Raw genomic sequence first — 19,119 nt, 5'->3', positions numbered from 1 at the left:
TGAAAATACATAGCATCTCACTATCCTCATACGGGTTTTCATGGATAAATCACGGCTACATATGTACATGCAATAGTTACCCTGGCTTTTTCTATTCGGCATTTTATTTCAGTCGTATGCTCCCACTTGGCATCTAAAGTATGTACAACCCAGATATACGGCCTTGTTGACTCTCTCCAGAAGCACTCCTTCGACATTGCATGTCAATCCATCAGATTTGCAGATATTCATGAAATTTGTTTTTTGATATTTAATTTTAAACCGTATTTATTACACCATTCGGTCACTCTGTTGATGAGTATCTGCAATCCATCTCTACTGTCTGCCATAAGTACAGTGTCATCTTCATAATGCAGATTAATTATTTAACGAGACTCCGCTAACTTTAATCCTCTCTTCGGCTCTTGCTTATTCTTCTTAAAATATGTAGATGTTTCGGATTATAGATTGAAGATAATTGCGGATAGTATGCATCCTTGTTTCAATCTCTTTGTATTTCAATATATTCTGTCATTTTCTCGTCTATATTCGTAGTTGTAATAAGTGTCAATAGATTAAGGTGGATGGTCGAATTAAAAAATAGATATTTTAAATTTTTCACAAATTTATTGAGCCTCGAAAAATCTTTTAAATTTATATGCAAATATATATATCATTAAAACGAAGAATGTATCTTCGAACATTAGGCTCCATATTTCCATGTCAACTGTGCAGCAGGGGGAGTTGCGGGGTGAATTTTAAAACCAGGCCTAGGTGGTGGAGGGCGAGGTATTTCTTCCGTAGTGGGTGGTGGAGGGTCCTTTGCAAAAGAACTACCAACAGATGACTCTTTGGATCCGAATCTGGTCTTCGTACATATCCCCATCTTTCAGGTTGAGAAGAACACTGCCAAATCTAAAGTAAATACAATAAATAATATTATTATATGTATATACATACATACTATAATAAGTATAAATATTTATTACGAAAGGTATAACAAAGCTACTCACTTTTTAATTTCTTCAGAGACGGACAGTGACTTTGGTAATGAATTGATATGGCAAGTACTAGGAAATTTATAGGGAAAAAATGTCAATTGTTGTATATTTCAACATTTAATGTCAAAATATCCACATATGCACTGTCGTATTGTTTTGACCTAAAAAATGTACCAAAAATGCATTTTGTCAATATTTTGAATTTCAAAATATGAACTTTGTACAAACACAGTTGACGAATTCGGCTTACGAAATGTGAAAAAGTGCACGCAAAATATACTTACGAAACGATGCACTGACTCACATCTTGGGGGTGGCAATCTGGGTATTTGCCCAGGGGCGGCGGATTTAAAGGGGTGGAAAAATTGGCATGAAGAAGAAATCCCGTTTCGCATCCATATAGCCTTCTTCTTTTAGTGTCTTATCCGTTACCGGACGTTGGCAATCATGTTTCTAATGATGACTTTGTTGGCTGCTGCCCGGAACAGTGTAGTGGTATTTTGGTTGAACTACTGCCTCGGGTTTTTCAGCCAGGACGTCCTTCTTCATTCGGGGCCTCTCTTTTCGCACTTTTCGCTCTTTCCTCGGATAAAGAGATGCAGGGTTTTTCATATTTTTCGGGGTGTCACATTACGTGACCAAAGTATTCATTATCAGACTTCGGCAGGACCGACAAAATAATTCTGAGAACAACAGAAAAAAAACCTCGATTCTCTAGCGCAGCGTTTCTCAACCTGGGTCCACATAGCCTTCTTGGGAGGCCCAGACTCTCCCAAGGGAGTTTCAAAAATTCAAAATTCTGCTTTTTGGGTGGCATAACGAGTTCTAGGGGAGACACAGTCAGAAATAAAATATCGAAAGAAGAACTTACTGTTGTCTTATATTTCATCAAGCTGAAAATATGTTTTTTGCCAACAAGTCCATTGCCAAAAAGTTATTGCCAACAAGTCCAACGCGTTTTGCTTGCAAGTACGTAGGCTTAAAAAAAAACGCCGAAAGGCGTTGTATAATATTTTGAGCATGTACTAAGTAAACAAGAATACTATCCGCTATTGAAAAAAAAATACATTGAACATGGGTCGTGTAATCCATGTCATTCATTTGTCAACGTTTATGAAGACTAGTTTCACCGGAATTTCATAGTAGAATTTCCCGATGGAAATCCCTAGCAGCTGAGTATTGTAGATTGTGTTGTAAATATTTGAAGAAGTATTAGCAGGAACCGAAAAGGGGATTTAAGTTAGCGGAGTCTTGTTAAATAATCTGCATTATGCAGATGACACTGTACTTGTGGGAGACAGTAGAGATGGATTGCAGATACTCATCAACAGAGTGACCGAATGGTGTAATAAATACGGTTTAAAATTGAATATCAAATAACAAAATACATGAATATCTGCAAGTCTGATGGATTGACATGCAATGTCGAAGGAGTGTTTCTGGAGAGAGTCAACAAGACCGTATATTAGGGTTCTACATAATTTAGATGCCAAGTGGGATCTTACGAATGAAATAAAATGCCGAATAGAAAAAGCCAGGGTGATTATTGTAGGTCTCCGTGACGACCCCGATTGTGAAACGCCGGAAAACGCAAACATCGGAAGGCAAAGATCGAAAATCGAAAGATCTTAAGTCGAAAGATCAAAAAAAAGGGTGCATGGTAAACGATTATGTAGCCGAGATTTATCCCTGAAAACCCGAATGAGGATAGTGAGATGCTATGTATTCTCAGTTCTCTCATACGCAGTGGAAGCGTGAACCCTCACTGAAACTATTATGAAAACATAGAAACAGTTGAAATATGGGTATACAGAATAATGCTACAGATAAGCTGAACATAAAAGGTTACAAATGAGTGTGTTTTGTCTCGAATGAAGAAAACAAAAGAAATCGCCAAGAGCATCGAGATTCGAAAACTCGAATACTTTAGTCACGCAATGCGACTCCCCGAAACATATCAACCCTTGCATCTCATCATCCCAGGAAATATGTGCGAAAGGAGAGGCCCGGGAAGAAGAAGAACGTCCTATCTGAAAAACCTGAGGCAGTGGTTCAACCAAAATACCATTGCAGCCAACAAAGTCATCATTGGAAACATGATTGCAAACGTTCGGTAACGAATAAGCCACTGAAAGAAGAAGACTACTATATGGATGCGAAACGGGAAGTCTGAAGATTTCTTCTTTATGCTTACATTTGTCGCCCCTTTAAATCCGCCACCCCTGGGCAAATGCCCAGTTTGCCACCCCCTAGATCCAGACTTGTGAGTCGGTGCATCGTTTCGTAAATATGTATATTTTGCGTGTACGTGCCTCTTTTAAAATTAAAGAAGATGACTGGCAAAGGCGCTTAAACGATTGCGCTTAAAGAACTTCGTTCTATATTGCGAAATACAGTGAAAACTGCATGAACATTCTGGATTATATGCACATATATAAATATGTATATAAATGTGTATATTTCCACTAATGGAAAAAGATTCACCGTAACTTGGAATTTGCCGGATATATTCATTGTCCGAATATCTATGATCTACGTATATGGGAGAATGTACGCACATATCTACATACATATGCACGTAAATATGTGTCGAGAAAAGTGGAAAATGTGGGTGGTCTAATTAAATAATAGATCTTTAAAATTTCTCACAAATTTATTGAGCCTCGAAAAATCTTATGAATTTATTTATTGAAAAATCAACAGGCCTCAGATGTAGAATAAATATAACAAAAAAACATCTGACCCAATTATAGATTACGTGCAAATTATATTTATGTGCAAATATATCATTAAGATGAAGAATGTATCTTCGAAGATATAGCTCCATATCTCCATGTCTACTGTGCAGCAGGGGGAGTTGCGGGGTTAATTTGAAAACAAGGCCTAGGTGGTGGAGGGTGAGGGAGATCTTCAGTATTGGGTGGCGGCGGGGCCTTTGCAGAATAAATACCAACAGTTGAATCTTGGGATCCGAATCTGGTCTTCGTACATATACCCATCTTTCAGGTTGAGAAGAACACCGCTAAATCTAAAGTAAATACAATAAATAATATTATTATATGTATATATATATATATAAGTATATTTATTACGAAAGGTGGAGTATGGTAGAAAGGTGGAATATATATAAATAAATTCTAGATGGAAATCATCGATACATAACGTCAAAACATATCCAGGTGCAGATTGCGGATCTGACCATACTTGTTGCTAAATTTCGACTGAAATTGAAAATTATTAAAAGACATCAAAATAAAGCAATTAAACTCACCAATGATGATGTAATTAATTTTGGTAATGTAATCAGAGAAAAAGATGCAGAATTCCAAATAAATCCTAATTTAGATGTAGAAGAGTCTTGGAAAATTTTTAAAGATCTCATAATTCGGTATGCCAGAAAACATCAAACACCGCAAAATGAACATCGTAAGTCTTTCATCTCTGATTCAACTTGGGTTACGATAAAATAACGTAAAAGACTTAAACAAACTGGCTTAACTTTTGACTTTGTGAACAGGGACTATCTGTGGAAAGTTCTACTGGACATGGGAGTCCCCATACATCTTGTAAAAATAATATATAACTTGTATAATGATAACAATGCAGTAGTTCGAATCAATTCGCTAAACTTGACAAATTTTCGAGTACAACGTGCAGTAAGGCAAGGGTGTATATTATCTCCAGACCTATTTAATATATATATGGAGAGTATATAATGCGTAGAGCACTGGATGGTTGGAAGGGTGGAGTGTCCATTGGTGGAAAAAAACTATCCAATCTTCGGTATTTTGGTATTTCGGTATTTTGGTTGAACCACTGCCTCAGGTTTTTCAGCCAGGACGACCTTCTTCTTCCCGTGTTCCAGATAGCAGTCAACAAAGTCATCATTGGAAACATGATTGCAAACTTCCGGTAACGGATAAGGCACTAAAAGAAGAAGACTATATGGATGCGAAACAGGAACTCTGAAGATTTCTACTTTATGCCAATATTTGTCGCCCCTTTAAATCCGCCACCCCTTGGCAAATGCCCTGTTTGCCACCCCCTAGATCTAGGCTTGTGAGTCAGTGCATCGTTTCGTAGATATGGTTTGCGTGCACTTTTTCACATTTCGTAAGCCGAATTCGTCAACTGTGTCTGTACAAAGTTCATATTTTGAAATTCAAAATATTGAGAAAATGCATTTTTGGTACATTTTTTAGGTCAAAGCAATACGATAGTGCATATGTAGATATTTTGACATATATTGTGAAATTTGCAACAATCGACACTTTTTCCCTATAAATTTCGTATTACTTGCCATATCAATTCATTACCAACGTCACTGTCCGTCTCTAAGGAAATTAAAAAGTGAGTAGCTTTGGTATACCTTCCGTTATATATATTGCTGTCGGTTCCCTCATCACTGAGGATCGTGACTATGATGTCCGGTCAACCAGCTTCTTCCATTGAGTTCTTAATTCGGCCAGGCGAAGACTTGCTACCTTGGAAGCGCCCGTCACTGCAGATACTTGGTCAGTCCAGGGGGATGTGGGGGATCTGCCTCTGCTTCTTCTGCCTTCGACGTTACCAACCACAACCAACCGCTCCAGGCTCTTCTCACCTCTTCGTGCAATGTGGCCGAACAACCGCAATATAGTTGACAGTCTATCCTTGATTTTTAATTCTTCAAGAATAGACACATTCGTGCTAAGTTTGTCGGTCTAAGGCACGCGCAGTAGCCATCTCCAGGACCACATCTCGAAGGCATCGATTCTCTGTCTATCCGCCGCCGCCTTCATGGTCCACGTCTCGACTCCATAAAGGCAGACAGAAAAGACGAGACTCTTCACGAGACGGATTTTGACAGCAGTTGTAATGGCTCTTTTCTTCCAAATCTTCGTTAGTTGTGACATTGCCGATTTTGCTAATGTAATCCGGCGCCGTATTTCCAATTCGCTGCCCCCCCGTTGATAGATATGAGTGACCCCAAATAGACAAAATTATCAACCAGCTCTATACCGCTTAAAGCTGAGTTGTTGTTTTGCAGCTGTTGGTGACGGTCAATTATCATAATTTTTGTTTTGGGGTGGTTTATATGGAGTCCAAGCACATTACTCTCTGTCTCAACACGACGGATCATTTCGGCCATTTCTTCATGATTATTAGCTATGAGCGTTGTGTCATCCGCATACCGAAGATTGGATAGTTTTTTTCCACCAATGGACACTCCACCCTTCCAACCATCCAGTGCTCTACGCATTATATACTCTCCATATACATATATTAAATAGGTCTGGAGATAATATACACCCTTGCCTTACTGCACGTTGTACTCGAAAATTTGTCGAGTTTAGCGAATTGATTCGAACTACTGCATTGTTATCATTATACAAGTTATATATCTTTTACAAACACAACCGGTGTTTTGTTAGACCGGGACACGGTCAACACACCTGTCCCGCGTACTAAAGATCAAATGGCCAACAACTGCAGCGTTTTCCCTATTCGAATTTCATATTTCGAATTATCGAGGAGTTTAATATTTCTTAAATTCCTAGAATAACTACCACTCTATCAGTATTGTGGATGAGCATCAACGATTTTAACATGCCATATTTCCATTAATATTGGTAAAATTCTTGTCGAACACTTTGAGTTGACACATGGGTCGCGGTCACGTTCACGTTGGCAGCCGTGTGGTTCAAACGTTTGGAATTCGACGGTTGCGGTTGCGGTTGCGCTTGTCATTGAATGGCCGTTGCGACTGCTTTCTACGTAAGTCTACTTCTATTCATCATTAATATAACGAATTCATTCAATAACGAGTTCTGTTGACGGGTTACTCTTATTCAAATTTATCATTACAAAGCGTCAGCAATCAATATTACCCATTAATGATCGATTGTGTGATTGTCCTATTCAAATTTAGCTTAACAAATGTTCGGTTTGGCCGGAACAAAATTATATTTTTGACCATATCTCGTTTAAGATTCTATTCCTGTTAAAAAATTGAGATTTCCCTTTTTTTTATATGTAAATAAATTCATTTCAGAAAAATGCAACCAGAAAAATTGCGGCGGCGCTCTTCAATTTTAAAACCACCCAAAGCAAGAAATCCACTATCGGATCTGGATGCGGAACAAAATGATGCAGAGAATGATGGAACTACGTTTGATAAAAATAAACGAGTCAGCTTTTCGAGTAAAAAAGGAGTCGCGTAAGATTATTTTATAAATAAACCGAAAATATATAAAAAATAATAAATAAATTTTGAAGGTATCGTGTAGTTAATAAATTAATTTTCATGATGTTTAAAAAGTTCAACCCAAGCTCGGCACACTTTACTTGGCTTTACATGGTTGCTTTATAGTTGCTCTGTATACATACATTCAAATACACAATTGAAGAAAAATAATATGCCTGTAAATAATTAATATAACTATTTACTGCTTTGAAGGACTAGAAAAAGCAAGGCACAACTGCAAGAGTTGGATCAATTTTATAAACCGGGTCATTTCACAACAATGGATGGGGCCAATTAAATAAAATTGTAATACAATGACACCAATCGATGTCAAATTAAAATATTATCATCATATAAAGCATCATCGAGGTCACAAAAGTCTTTCAAGTTGCCGTGTTCTTGTATTTTTTTTTAAATTTAAAATTCACTGGTCAACAAATTTAATTTATTTAAAATATTTCAATTCACAGGCTCTTCACAATGACCGATCATGGAAATACAATATGGCACAATTTTTACGAAGAACCAAACAAGCCGGATGTTTCCGAAACTAGTGATGTAGCCGAATCTCTCATTCAAAAGCTGGAAGCATCCATCAATCAACAGAGAGTGTCTCAAGGCGAGCAAAATGCCGCTGAGGATATGGAAGACGATGATCGGTGCGTGAACATCAGCGCTATGATAAACAGTCTGACGAAAATCAACAGCGAAAATGTTCCCGATGCGTCTTGTTTCAACATAACGAATCCTTTCCTATCCGACCGTACCGAGGCTCTCATCAATTTTCAAATAAAAAAAGATGCTCCGTTCAATTTGACGGATGGAGAGAATAAATTGGAGAAACTTGTAACTAAACAGTCGCCTAAAAGTGACGTGTGCGACGACAGCGACATGTCCATCACGCAAACTATTTCAATCCCCGTTCAAATCATGACGAATGAATCCACAAAGCAAAAACCCATCGTGGCGAATACTTTTGTTTATCCCGATGTAAGAGATAAAAAAGAAACATGGATGCACGATAAAGAAAATATACAAATTCCGATGTACACGAAGGAATTCAACGATGTTGAAAACGACATGAATGCTTACAACGATCGTTACGCTAGAAACGATATCCAACAAGACTATGAAAACAGCTCGAATGAAAACAGCATTGCATCGACTCGAAACGTAATGCAAAAGAGCTGCGATCTATCAATAACTTCCGCGCTCTCGCAAATGATCAACGATATATGTAGAATGTAAGCAAAACAAAAATGCAAGAAACGATGTGCCAAAAATAAAGAGGACCTCTACAGTTCCAAGTCATAATGTAAATAATGCGGGAAGATCTTCTAAATGTGACATATCTATAATGACAGCAATTTCGCAAATGATACATGATATCGAAGATAAACAAAAGAAAAATTCTGACGATCATTATCATGTTCAAAACATTCTGGAAAATTCTCACAATTCAATTGAATTTAATTTAGATGACACCAAAAATCCTATTAAAGATAGAATACAAACAGAGCCGATACATTCAAAAGAAACAAAGATAAATATGTCTATGACGTGCACGACGTCTGCTTCTAGACCAACTGATGCAGATCTTGAAATTCGTTCCAAAAATAAAAGAAGGACCACAATAGTTTTCAATCCGGAAGATGTAGATTGTAATATGTCCATGACATGTGTAGCTCCGGCTACTGTAGCTAATCCTGATAGCTGTAGCAAAGATAAAAGAAGAACTATAGTCTTTGGTTCGGAGGAACTAGACGGAAATATGTCTATAACATGTGGTATACCAAATTTAGATATGGAAGTATTGAATAAGGAAAATTTTGCCATTCGGGACGACAACACTAAAAACAGGAGACAAACTGTAATTTTTGATTCAAATACACCAGATGGTAACATGTCGATAACATGTAGTATACCTAATTCAGATATAGAAGTATTACATAAAGAAAATGTTGTCGTTCAAGACGATAACATCAAAAATAGAAGAAGAACTATAGTTTTTGATTCAAGAGCACCGGATGGTAATATGTCTATGACATCTTGTATACCGACATTAGAAATGGAGCTATTGAATAAAGAAAATTTTGTCTTTGAAGATAATAATACTAATAATAGAAGGAGAACTGTTGTCTTTGATGCAAAACAACCAGATGGTAATATGTCTATAACATGCATACTTCCGAATGTTGAATTGAATAAATCAAACGGGCAACGTTTAGTTGAGTCACATGATTGCAACAAGAGTAGGAAGCCGACATCATTAAATTCTGATTGTTTGACACCTATTTCCAACTCTGCTACTTCTGTTAGTGGTAAAAGAATGGCTGATGAAAAACAACTAGAAGGCAATATGTCGATGACTTCTGTAGTACCCATTTTTGATTCAACAAAATTAATTAAGGAACCGGTAGTCAATTCTAATAATTATGAAAAAGGCAAAAGGACGACCATAGTTTTTGATGCAAAGGCACTAGATGGAAATATGTCCATGACAACCTGCATACCCACATTGAACCAGAATTATTGGACAAGGAAAATATTGTCAGCCAAAATAATAACAAGGACGAAAGAAGAACTGTTGTTTTTGATTCAAAGGCACCGAATGACAATATGTCAATGATATCTTGTATTACGATGGTAACGTATTGCTGAGTGTTCTTAATGCGGGTACAGTTTTATCATCGAGGCTATCGCTGTAGTTATTTGAAATTTTCCGTGGACATTCCTCACTTGACAACAATATAACGCCTAAAGCCACTTCTATTATTATAGCATTTCTCTGCATAGGATACGATAATGCAGAGTCGTATATTATAGCACAAGATCCATTACCGTCGACGATAGCAGACTTTTGGAGAATGGTTTCAGACCACGAAATCAGCACTATCGTCATGTTGAGTGAGGTGAGATAGTCGGCGATGTTTTCATACGGGTCAAAGTCGGAATCTATAGTAAAATGCATTTTTATTTTTAACCAACAGTTGGGCGAAGGAAAGTGTCCTCGATATTGGGACGACGATGAAATCCAGTACGATCATATCAACGTCACTTACCTACTTAGCGAATCCTGTCCGTATTATACTAGACGAGAGTTCCAAGTCACCAATACGAAGGTATATTTCAAGATTCAAGTTTGACAGTCCTATTTATTACAGTATTTCTTAAATGCCGATTTGTATTCATTAGAATCAAGATAGAATTAGAGTCACTCAACTGCAATACCACGGCTGGCCGACCGTCAGCGGACAGGTCCCAGAAGTTACCAGAGGGTTGATAGAACTGGTCGGACAGAGTGGAGTGACCATGTCTTCGAGTACGCCGATTTTAGTTCACTGCAGGTACGCAATCGATGTGTAAATTAATGTGTGCTTTTTTCACAGCCAAGGTACGGATCGCTCGTCGATGTTTGTCGCTTTGAGTATTCTAACGATCCAACTCCGCACAGAAAAACGGGTCGACGTATCGACAGTGACGAGGAAACTCCGGTGTCAGAGGATGGGTTGTTTGGACACGTTTGTGAGTCTTGTTTCAAGTCAATGTGTAAAAAAATACGTAGTAAAAAATACAAATTTTCATTTTTCTCGTATGATTTCAGTTGCAATACGAGTTTCTTCATCGGGCCATTGTGAACTATGTTGCATAAGTTGCATAACTTGCTCAGTGATAGTTAAGTGTCAAAAAGACTTGTGTGATCTTTTATAATACATTTATATATGTATGTATATTATTATGAACACTTTTTCAGCAAATTGATTATCGATTTTTATGAAAATCCTAACGCGCATATTTTCATTTAGTATTATCGTTGCATGACGAGACACGTTTTCATCGGGATTTTTATCAAAGGCATATTGTATGTATGTTTTCATTGCCATATTTTACTATAATATATCGGGCTTAAAAAGTGTGTTCAATACCACCTATCTAATTGAGGTTATTCACGACGATATGTTCATGCTTTGTTTTGATTACTTCATCGCATACAACAAACAGCACATATGTACCTGCGAAAGCACACATTTTTTACTTTTTGATAAGTTTTAACGTAATGATAATATATTCTGTATGTTTGTTTTATTTTTGATTTCGTGTACAGGTTTCGGGAATAGTCTCACGATATATTTTCAATTCTGCTCTGAATCGAAGCATATTCTTAATCTCATCAATGCAATGAAACTCATCGGAGTGGGAATTCAAACAAGGTGTACGTACAGACGAGTGAGATTTAGGCACAATTTTCATTCAAAATCGAATATTGCTAAATAGAACTATAATCGAAATGTGATATTCGTATAGTAGAATGATTCAATTCTCATCTTTTTTTATTTTAGTATACGCACTTTGATCCAGATGAAGTTTCTCTCATCTTTGTAATATATGTACTTGAACAATTCCATTTGAATTTAATTTTTTTTTACGTAACAGAAAGAACACGAATGACATATGTAAGTGTTGTGTCTCAGGACTGATGAGGGTTAAATTTAATTCATTCTCTACCAAAAAAAAATTCCGTCCAGAGACGGAAGCAAAAGTTTCAAGCTTCGAAGAGTTTCATTGTGTGTATGGTTTATATTGTATAAACAAGTATATGAAATGAGCTTGTTTGCGACATTTAGAGAAGAGTTTGTGTGTCTGTGGATTATATTAAAACAACGGATTCACGAATGAGCGAATATATTCGTTGTGGGACTATTCTCGACTGTACCTTAATTTTTTATTTAATAATTTGCAATAATTCGATTATTGCAAGGAATCTACTTGTAAATCTACGTCATTTATTTAGGATACGATCAGGAAGTGTTGTGTACGAGTGATATTTTGAATAGCAATCGAGAGTCTCTTAGGATTTGTAATTTTCGATCGAGGATATTTATAGTGAGATTTGTTATAAAAATCTATTTATTTTTTATACTGTTAATTTTCGTCGGAAAACACACTTTTCTACCGCATTTGGGTGCCATCGCATTATATTATACATGTATCGAGTCTTATGACGGTTTCATAATTTTTTACACTTGGAATAGTAATAATAAAAAGAACAACGTCGACGTTTACACGTACGTATGTTGAAATGATGCGACAACAATGATCTGAATTTGTTACGTTGACGGTGGAAGGGAAAAAGAGAAAAGAAAAAGGAGAAAGGACGACGGATTGTTAAGTTGTGCCATAAAAATCAGCATTGCGAATGTTTCCTTTACATATAAAAATTACGTGTATTTAAGAGTTTCATCTAAGAGCCGAACTGAAATATATTTGTAGCTTTTGTAAACTTTATACATGAAATCGGTTTTTTTATTATTATATTATAAATTAATTTAGACATAAAAATTCATCGGTGATAAACGTAACTTAATATTCATAAATAGTTTTTCAATATATTGCGATTTTTACATTGTATTGAATAAATAAATAAAATTTAGAACTGAACACGAATAAATCTGAACTTTCTCATATCTTGAATGAAATACAACTAGAAAAAAATATTAGATTTTTATAAATATTTATTTTGTAAGTGCGATTGTATGCTTAGGCAATTGTGTCATTTCATTTTGTTGTATTTTTTGTAAATTTATTGTATAGAAAAATATTGTGCGAGGCGTGACGATACATTGACGGTTCATCTGCAATACCAGGCCTGTTCTTAGTCGAAAGCATACGACAGATTGGACTCAAACTACTGTCAACTTCGCTCGATCAGTTGGAGGCTAGAGTCCAATTCGCCATATGTTTGTTCTTAGAGCTGAAATGGGGCAAAAAGTAAATTCAACATTTCATTATGACGGTTTGAACCAGCCGTAAACTCGGTTCCATTCAACTAGTCGCTGGAAATCCATCATGGAGTTTGACGAGACTTGGCAACGGCTTTCCAATTCAGTGCGTATATTATTTAGTCAGTTCAATTACGATACAATCTCAATTTTGGGTTCCTAATTTACGAATGAATTTGTGTAATATTTTGTGCAAATTAAAAGTTTTTCCTTGTTCTTTACGTGCATAACGATGATGTTTCAGTTTTAGCGTTAAAGCTTATCGCATTGTAACTGTAATATTGGGCAAATAACAATAGCTTATCTTAGTCAGTGTTCTCGATAAGGTGTACGATAAGTTGATAGTCACATTCAATTTTAATTATTATTATAAAAATAATGTAATTCGTAAAATGACGTTAATGATAAACCTAGTGCGTATACATTGTGAAGAAGGCACAATTTTTTGATATGAAACCTTTTGAACTAATTAGTGTTTTTTACTATACATTTATAGGAGATTATTACTTAGATATTAAGAAATAAGAATCACAATTAATTTTCTATAAAAAATGAATATTTGAAAAATATAAATACGCATTATTTGACAGGTTGACCGGATTATTTTTTGAAATGTAATGTTCAGTTTTTAAATTGAAATAATATGTACAACAGAAACGGTCGCTCCTTTTCTTTACGGTCAAAATATTATTATTTTCTTTTGAATATTCATTTCTAATTCAATATGTATGTATGTACATATAAAGAAAATATGTGTAGTGCGTTTAGAGATTCGGAGCAGAATTTGAGTGTTAATATAATACTCTTATCGAATAAGCATTTGTGGCAATATCCGGTTTATTTAATTTTGCACCGAAAACTGTCTGGATCCAATCTGCATTCGAATTATTCTGCGTTTCGCATCTGAACAGACTCTAGTTTGTCTCAAACGTGGCGTTATTCTTGTATTATTGTAATAAATAAATATTTCGTTACCACCGAATAGAGTGTTGCATTTATAGAATTGTTTTTGTTTTTATATCCAGTTAGTTCGTACAATAGACATGTGTATTAGATCCGAACCACGTATCAGATTCTGTGTTACGATAATTACATTTTCTCTCAAATGTAACATCTATTAGAAGTTGTTTATCCTCCGTGTAGATTATCGTTTGTAAAATTTGCACAAGTTGGGGTTTCTAATTAGGATTTTGCGTTGAAACCATTAAACAATTGTAAATGATAATAATGATGTATGTATTTTTCGGTTTAACAATGTCGTGAATTATCTTTTTCGAAGACCTGCATGCTAGGATTGTATAGTAATTATTTTTTGACCTCTTATTGTGTATTTATATGCAAATCTATCTACATATATACATATATACATACACGATAATGACAATTTTTATATTTATAAATGCATATATATGTGTACGTATTATTCTATAGTTATATATTATTTATTTGAGGAATTTTTATTATTATATTATTTAAACGTCATTGTAAACAAAATATTTGTATAATAAATCTATTGTATTTGGATGCGTCTTTTTTTTAGAATATGGTTTTCTTTCAGAGTTATTGTCATATTGTTTTTGTTCATTGTCATATGTATTTGTTATTTTTGCGTAGGGGTGGGTTCAGGATTCAAATGAAAGGCCAAAGTCGCTTCACAACATTTATTCAACACGTAAAGTGGGATTCAGGAGGTCCACACGTAACCACCGCTCTCTCCAGAATACTTGATCCACCGTGAGTACCTCCTTATAAAGGACAAGTTGCCCAGCATAGCATCCCCGATTTGATGGCGTGTCTTTTGTCTCGGCATGTAGGTCTACCCTGGCGAGTCGCACGCACTCACCCCAGTTCTGAGAACTCTAGCGTATCCTTTGTTTGGGCACTAACACAGTCCCATTAGCCTAAACTGGGTTTTCTATTGTTCACCCTAGAATGCACTTAGACAGTGGATAATCTCTCCCACGTTCCCACGCTACATTATTGCTGTGGATTTGATTGACTAAAATCCTTGGATGACTTCACGAATTCGTTCTATATCTTTTAAAATAGTGGAGATCGTTAAATGAGACAATGACAACGAATATAAAAAAAATCGTATTGTTACATGAAAGTTATTTATCGTATTAATACGATGTTTGTAATATCTGACCATAGATGTCAGATATTGTTTAGATTTACATGTATCTATGTAATAATTATGTGGACCAGGAAGGCGCATTTGGGGTTTACCTGTTGAGCCTTCCTGGTATATTTGTATGTAAATAAATAAATAAATAAATGTCTTCGAGTACGCCGATTTTAGTACAATGCAGGTACACAATTATGGGGACTGATCTAGTTGTGAAGGTGTTCTTCACCACCAGTCCGCCATGTATTATAGACGAGTTCGTCTGTGTTTTGGTAGTTAATACTGCTGTTTGTTTGAATAAAGTTGTTTTATTGTTTGCCTAAATATTGTACAAGTGTATTAGAATATTTGGGGAAGTTTTCTTGAAGCGGCTATTGGCTGTTGACTTGGTGTCGTGATGGCCGCTGGATCTGCAATGTGTCGTTGCTCTGGATCCGGCTATGTTCAGCAGGTCTCTGGATATGGCAGTGTGTTGCTGGCTCGGCATTCGGCTATGTTCAGCAGGTCTCTGGATATGGCAGTGTGTTGCTGGCTCGGCATTCGGCTATGTTCAGCAGGTCTCTGGATATGGCAGTGTGTTGCTGGCTCGGCATTCGGCTATGTTCAGCAGGTCTCTGGATATGGCAGTGTGTTGCTGGCTCGGCATTCGGCTATGTTCAGCAGGTCTCTGGATATGGCAGTGTGTTGCTGGCTCGGCATTCGGCTATGTTCAGCAGGTCTCTGGATATGGCAGTGTGTTGCTGGCTCGGCATTCGGCTATGTTCAGCAGGTCTCTGGATATGGCAGTGTGTTGCTGGCTCGGCATTCGGCTATGTTCAGCAGGTCTCTGGATATGGCAGTGTGTTGCTGGCTCGGCATTCGGCTATGTTCAGCAGGTCTCTGGATATGGCAGTGTGTTGCTGGCTCGGCATTCGGCTATGTTCAGCAGGTCTCTGGATATGGCAGTGTGTTGCTGGCTCGGCATTCGGCTATGTTCAGCAGGTCTCTGGATATGGCAGTGTGTTGCTGGCTCGGCATTCGGCTATGTTCAGCAGGTCTCTGGATATGGCAGTGTGTTGCTGGCTCGGCATTCGGCTATGTTCAGCAGGTCTCTGGATATGGCAGTGTGTTGCTGGCTCGGCATTCGGCTATGTTCAGCAGGTCTCTGGATATGGCAGTGTGTTGCTGGCTCGGCATTCGGCTATGTTCAGCAGGTCTCTGGATATGGCAGTGTGTTGCTGGCTCGGCATTCGGCTATGTTCAGCAGGTCTCTGGATATGGCAGTGTGTTGCTGGCTCGGCATTCGGCTATGTTCAGCAGGTCTCTGGATATGGCAGTGTGTTGCTGGCTCGGCATTCGGCTATGTTCAGCAGGTCTCTGGATATGGCAGTGTGTTGCTGGCTCGGCATTCGGCTATGTTCAGCAGGTCTCTGGATATGGCAGTGTGTTGCTGGCTCGGCATTCGGCTATGTTCAGCAGGTCTCTGGATATGGCAGTGTGTTGCTGGCTCGGCATTCGGCTATGTTCAGCAGGTCTCTGGATATGGCAGTGTGTTGCTGGCTCGGCATTCGGCTATGTTCAGCAGGTCTCTGGATATGGCAGTGTGTTGCTGGCTCGGCATTCGGCTATGTTCAGCAGGTCTCTGGATATGGCAGTGTGTTGCTGGCTCGGCATTCGGCTATGTTCAGCAGGTCTCTGGATATGGCAGTGTGTTGCTGGCTCGGCATTCGGCTATGTTCAGCAGGTCTCTGGATATGGCAGTGTGTTGCTGGCTCGGCATTCGGCTATGTTCAGCAGGTCTCTGGATATGGCAGTGTGTTGCTGGCTCGGCATTCGGCTATGTTCAGCAGGTCTCTGGATATGGCAGTGTGTTGCTGGCTCGGCATTCGGCTATGTTCAGCAGGTCTCTGGATATGGCAGTGTGTTGCTGGCTCGGCATTCGGCTATGTTCAGCAGGTCTCTGGATATGGCAGTGTGTTGCTGGCTCGGCATTCGGCTATGTTCAGCAGGTCTCTGGATATGGCAGTGTGTTGCTGGCTCGGCATTCGGCTATGTTCAGCAGGTCTCTGGATATGGCAGTGTGTTGCTGGCTCGGCATTCGGCTATGTTCAGCAGGTCTCTGGATATGGCAGTGTGTTGCTGGCTCGGCATTCGGCTATGTTCAGCAGGTCTCTGGATATGGCAGTGTGTTGCTGGCTCGGCATTCGGCTATGTTCAGCAGGTCTCTGGATATGGCAGTGTGTTGCTGGCTCGGCATTCGGCTATGTTCAGCAGGTCTCTGGATATGGCAGTGTGTTGCTGGCTCGGCATTCGGCTATGTTCAGCAGGTCTCTGGATATGGCAGTGTGTTGCTGGCTCGGCATTCGGCTATGTTCAGCAGGTCTCTGGATATGGCAGTGTGTTGCTGGCTCGGCATTCGGCTATGTTCAGCAGGTCTCTGGATATGGCAGTGTGTTGCTGGCTCGGCATTCGGCTATGTTCAGCAGGTCTCTGGATATGGCAGTGTGTTGCTGGCTCGGCATTCGGCTATGTTCAGCAGGTCTCTGGATATGGCAGTGTGTTGCTGGCTCGGCATTCGGCTATGTTCAGCAGGTCTCTGGATATGGCAGTGTGTTGCTGGCTCGGCATTCGGCTATGTTCAGCAGGTCTCTGGATATGGCAGTGTGTTGCTGGCTCGGCATTCGGCTATGTTCAGCAGGTCTCTGGATATGGCAGTGTGTTGCTGGCTCGGCATTCGGCTATGTTCAGCAGGTCTCTGGATATGGCAGTGTGTTGCTGGCTCGGCATTCGGCTATGTTCAGCAGGTCTCTGGATATGGCAGTGTGTTGCTGGCTCGGCATTCGGCTATGTTCAGCAGGTCTCTGGATATGGCAGTGTGTTGCTGGCTCGGCATTCGGCTATGCTCAGAAGGTCTCTGGATGCGGCAGTGTGTTGCTGGCTCGTTCGGCTGGTCCGCTGCTGTGTGTCGGCGCTTGTTGCTGTGGGTCGACTGGTCTGCTGCTGTGGGTCGACTGAAGTTGTTGGGATTTCTTCTTTATGCCAATATTTGTCGCCCCTTTAAATCCGCCACCCCCGGGCAAATGCCCAGTTTGCCACCCCCTAGATCTAGGCTTGTGAGTCAGTGCATCGTTTCGTAAATACAGTTTGCGTGCACTTTTTCACATTTCGTAAGCCGAATTCGTCAACTGTGTTTGTACAAAGTTCATATTTTGAAATTCAAAATATTGATAAAATGCATTTTTGGTACATTTTTTAGGTCAAAACAATACGATAGTGCATATGTAGATATTTTGACATAAAATGTTGAAATATGCAACAATCGACATTTTTTCCCTATAAATTTCCTAGTACTTGTCATGTCAATTCATTACCAAAGTCACTGTCCATCTCTGAGGAAATCCACAAGTGAGTAGCTTTCTTATACCTTTAGTAATAAATATACTTATATATTTCATATATTTCATTGTATTTACTTTAGATTTGGCAGTATTCTTCTCTACCTGAAAGATGGGGATATGTAAAAAGACAAGATTTGGAACTGAAGAGTCAATGACCGAGATTATAAGACCACCTCCACTTACAATCCCACCAACCCCTCTACCACCTATCATTGTGATTGAACCCCCAACGCCAACTCGAAGTGTTGCACAGTAGACATGGAGATATGGAGACATGGAGATATGGATTTTAATGCTATATTTGCACATAAATGTATAAGATTTTCGTAAATATATTCTGCGTGCACTTTTTCACATTTCGTAAGCTGAATTCGTCAACTATGTTTGTACATAGGTTCATATGTTGAAATTAAAAATATTCACAACATGCATTTTTGGTACATTTTTCAGGTTAAAACAATACAACAGTGCATATGTAGATATTTTGCCATTTATTGTGAAATTTGCGGATCCGAAGATTCAACTAATGTTGCAAAGGACCCGTCGCCACCCACTAATGAAGATCTATGTAACTCTGTAATCTGACTATGAATCAATAGTCAGATGTTTTTCCTATTGATTGTGATAT

The 19,119-nt window shown here is 38.4% G+C and overlaps 2 protein-coding genes across 2 annotated transcripts; both read left to right on the top strand.

The window, feature by feature from the left end:
* The first annotated feature begins 6,537 nt into the window (after nt 1-6,537).
* LOC143922508 (uncharacterized) lies at nt 6,538-8,736 on the top strand. Its single transcript, XM_077445763.1, has 3 exons — nt 6,538-6,737; nt 7,015-7,179; nt 7,677-8,736. Exons 2-3 carry the CDS (start codon nt 7,019-7,021, stop codon nt 8,452-8,454), a joined length of 939 nt encoding a protein of 312 aa, XP_077301889.1. The 5' UTR covers nt 6,538-6,737; nt 7,015-7,018; the 3' UTR covers nt 8,455-8,736.
* Nucleotides 8,737-9,880: 1,144 nt separating this feature from the next.
* Nucleotides 9,881-13,851, top strand: LOC143922507 (tyrosine-protein phosphatase 69D-like). Its single transcript, XM_077445762.1, has 5 exons — nt 9,881-10,118; nt 10,197-10,328; nt 10,402-10,553; nt 10,596-10,731; nt 10,811-13,851. Exons 1-5 carry the CDS (start codon nt 10,074-10,076, stop codon nt 10,856-10,858), a joined length of 513 nt encoding a protein of 170 aa, XP_077301888.1. The 5' UTR covers nt 9,881-10,073; the 3' UTR covers nt 10,859-13,851.
* Nucleotides 13,852-19,119: the final 5,268 nt, after the last annotated feature.

Source organism: Arctopsyche grandis, chromosome 2 (assembly GCF_051622035.1).
Source record: "Arctopsyche grandis isolate Sample6627 chromosome 2, ASM5162203v2, whole genome shotgun sequence".
NCBI lineage: Eukaryota > Metazoa > Arthropoda > Insecta > Trichoptera > Hydropsychidae > Arctopsyche > Arctopsyche grandis.
This window is presented reverse-complemented; position numbering and strand designations above follow the sequence as displayed.

Coding starts and splice junctions, on each gene's coding strand:
- LOC143922508 (XM_077445763.1), top strand. CDS start 7,019: ATGCAACCAGAAAAATTGCGGCGGCGCTCTTCAATTTTAAAACCACCC. Junction 7,180..7,676: donor TCGAGTAAAAAAGGAGTCGC/GTAAGATTATTT, acceptor TTCAATTCACAG/GCTCTTCACAATGACCGATC.
- LOC143922507 (XM_077445762.1), top strand. CDS start 10,074: ATGGTTTCAGACCACGAAATCAGCACTATCGTCATGTTGAGTGAG. Junction 10,119..10,196: donor CTATCGTCATGTTGAGTGAG/GTGAGATAGTCG, acceptor TTTAACCAACAG/TTGGGCGAAGGAAAGTGTCC. Junction 10,554..10,595: donor CCGATTTTAGTTCACTGCAG/GTACGCAATCGA, acceptor CTTTTTTCACAG/CCAAGGTACGGATCGCTCGT.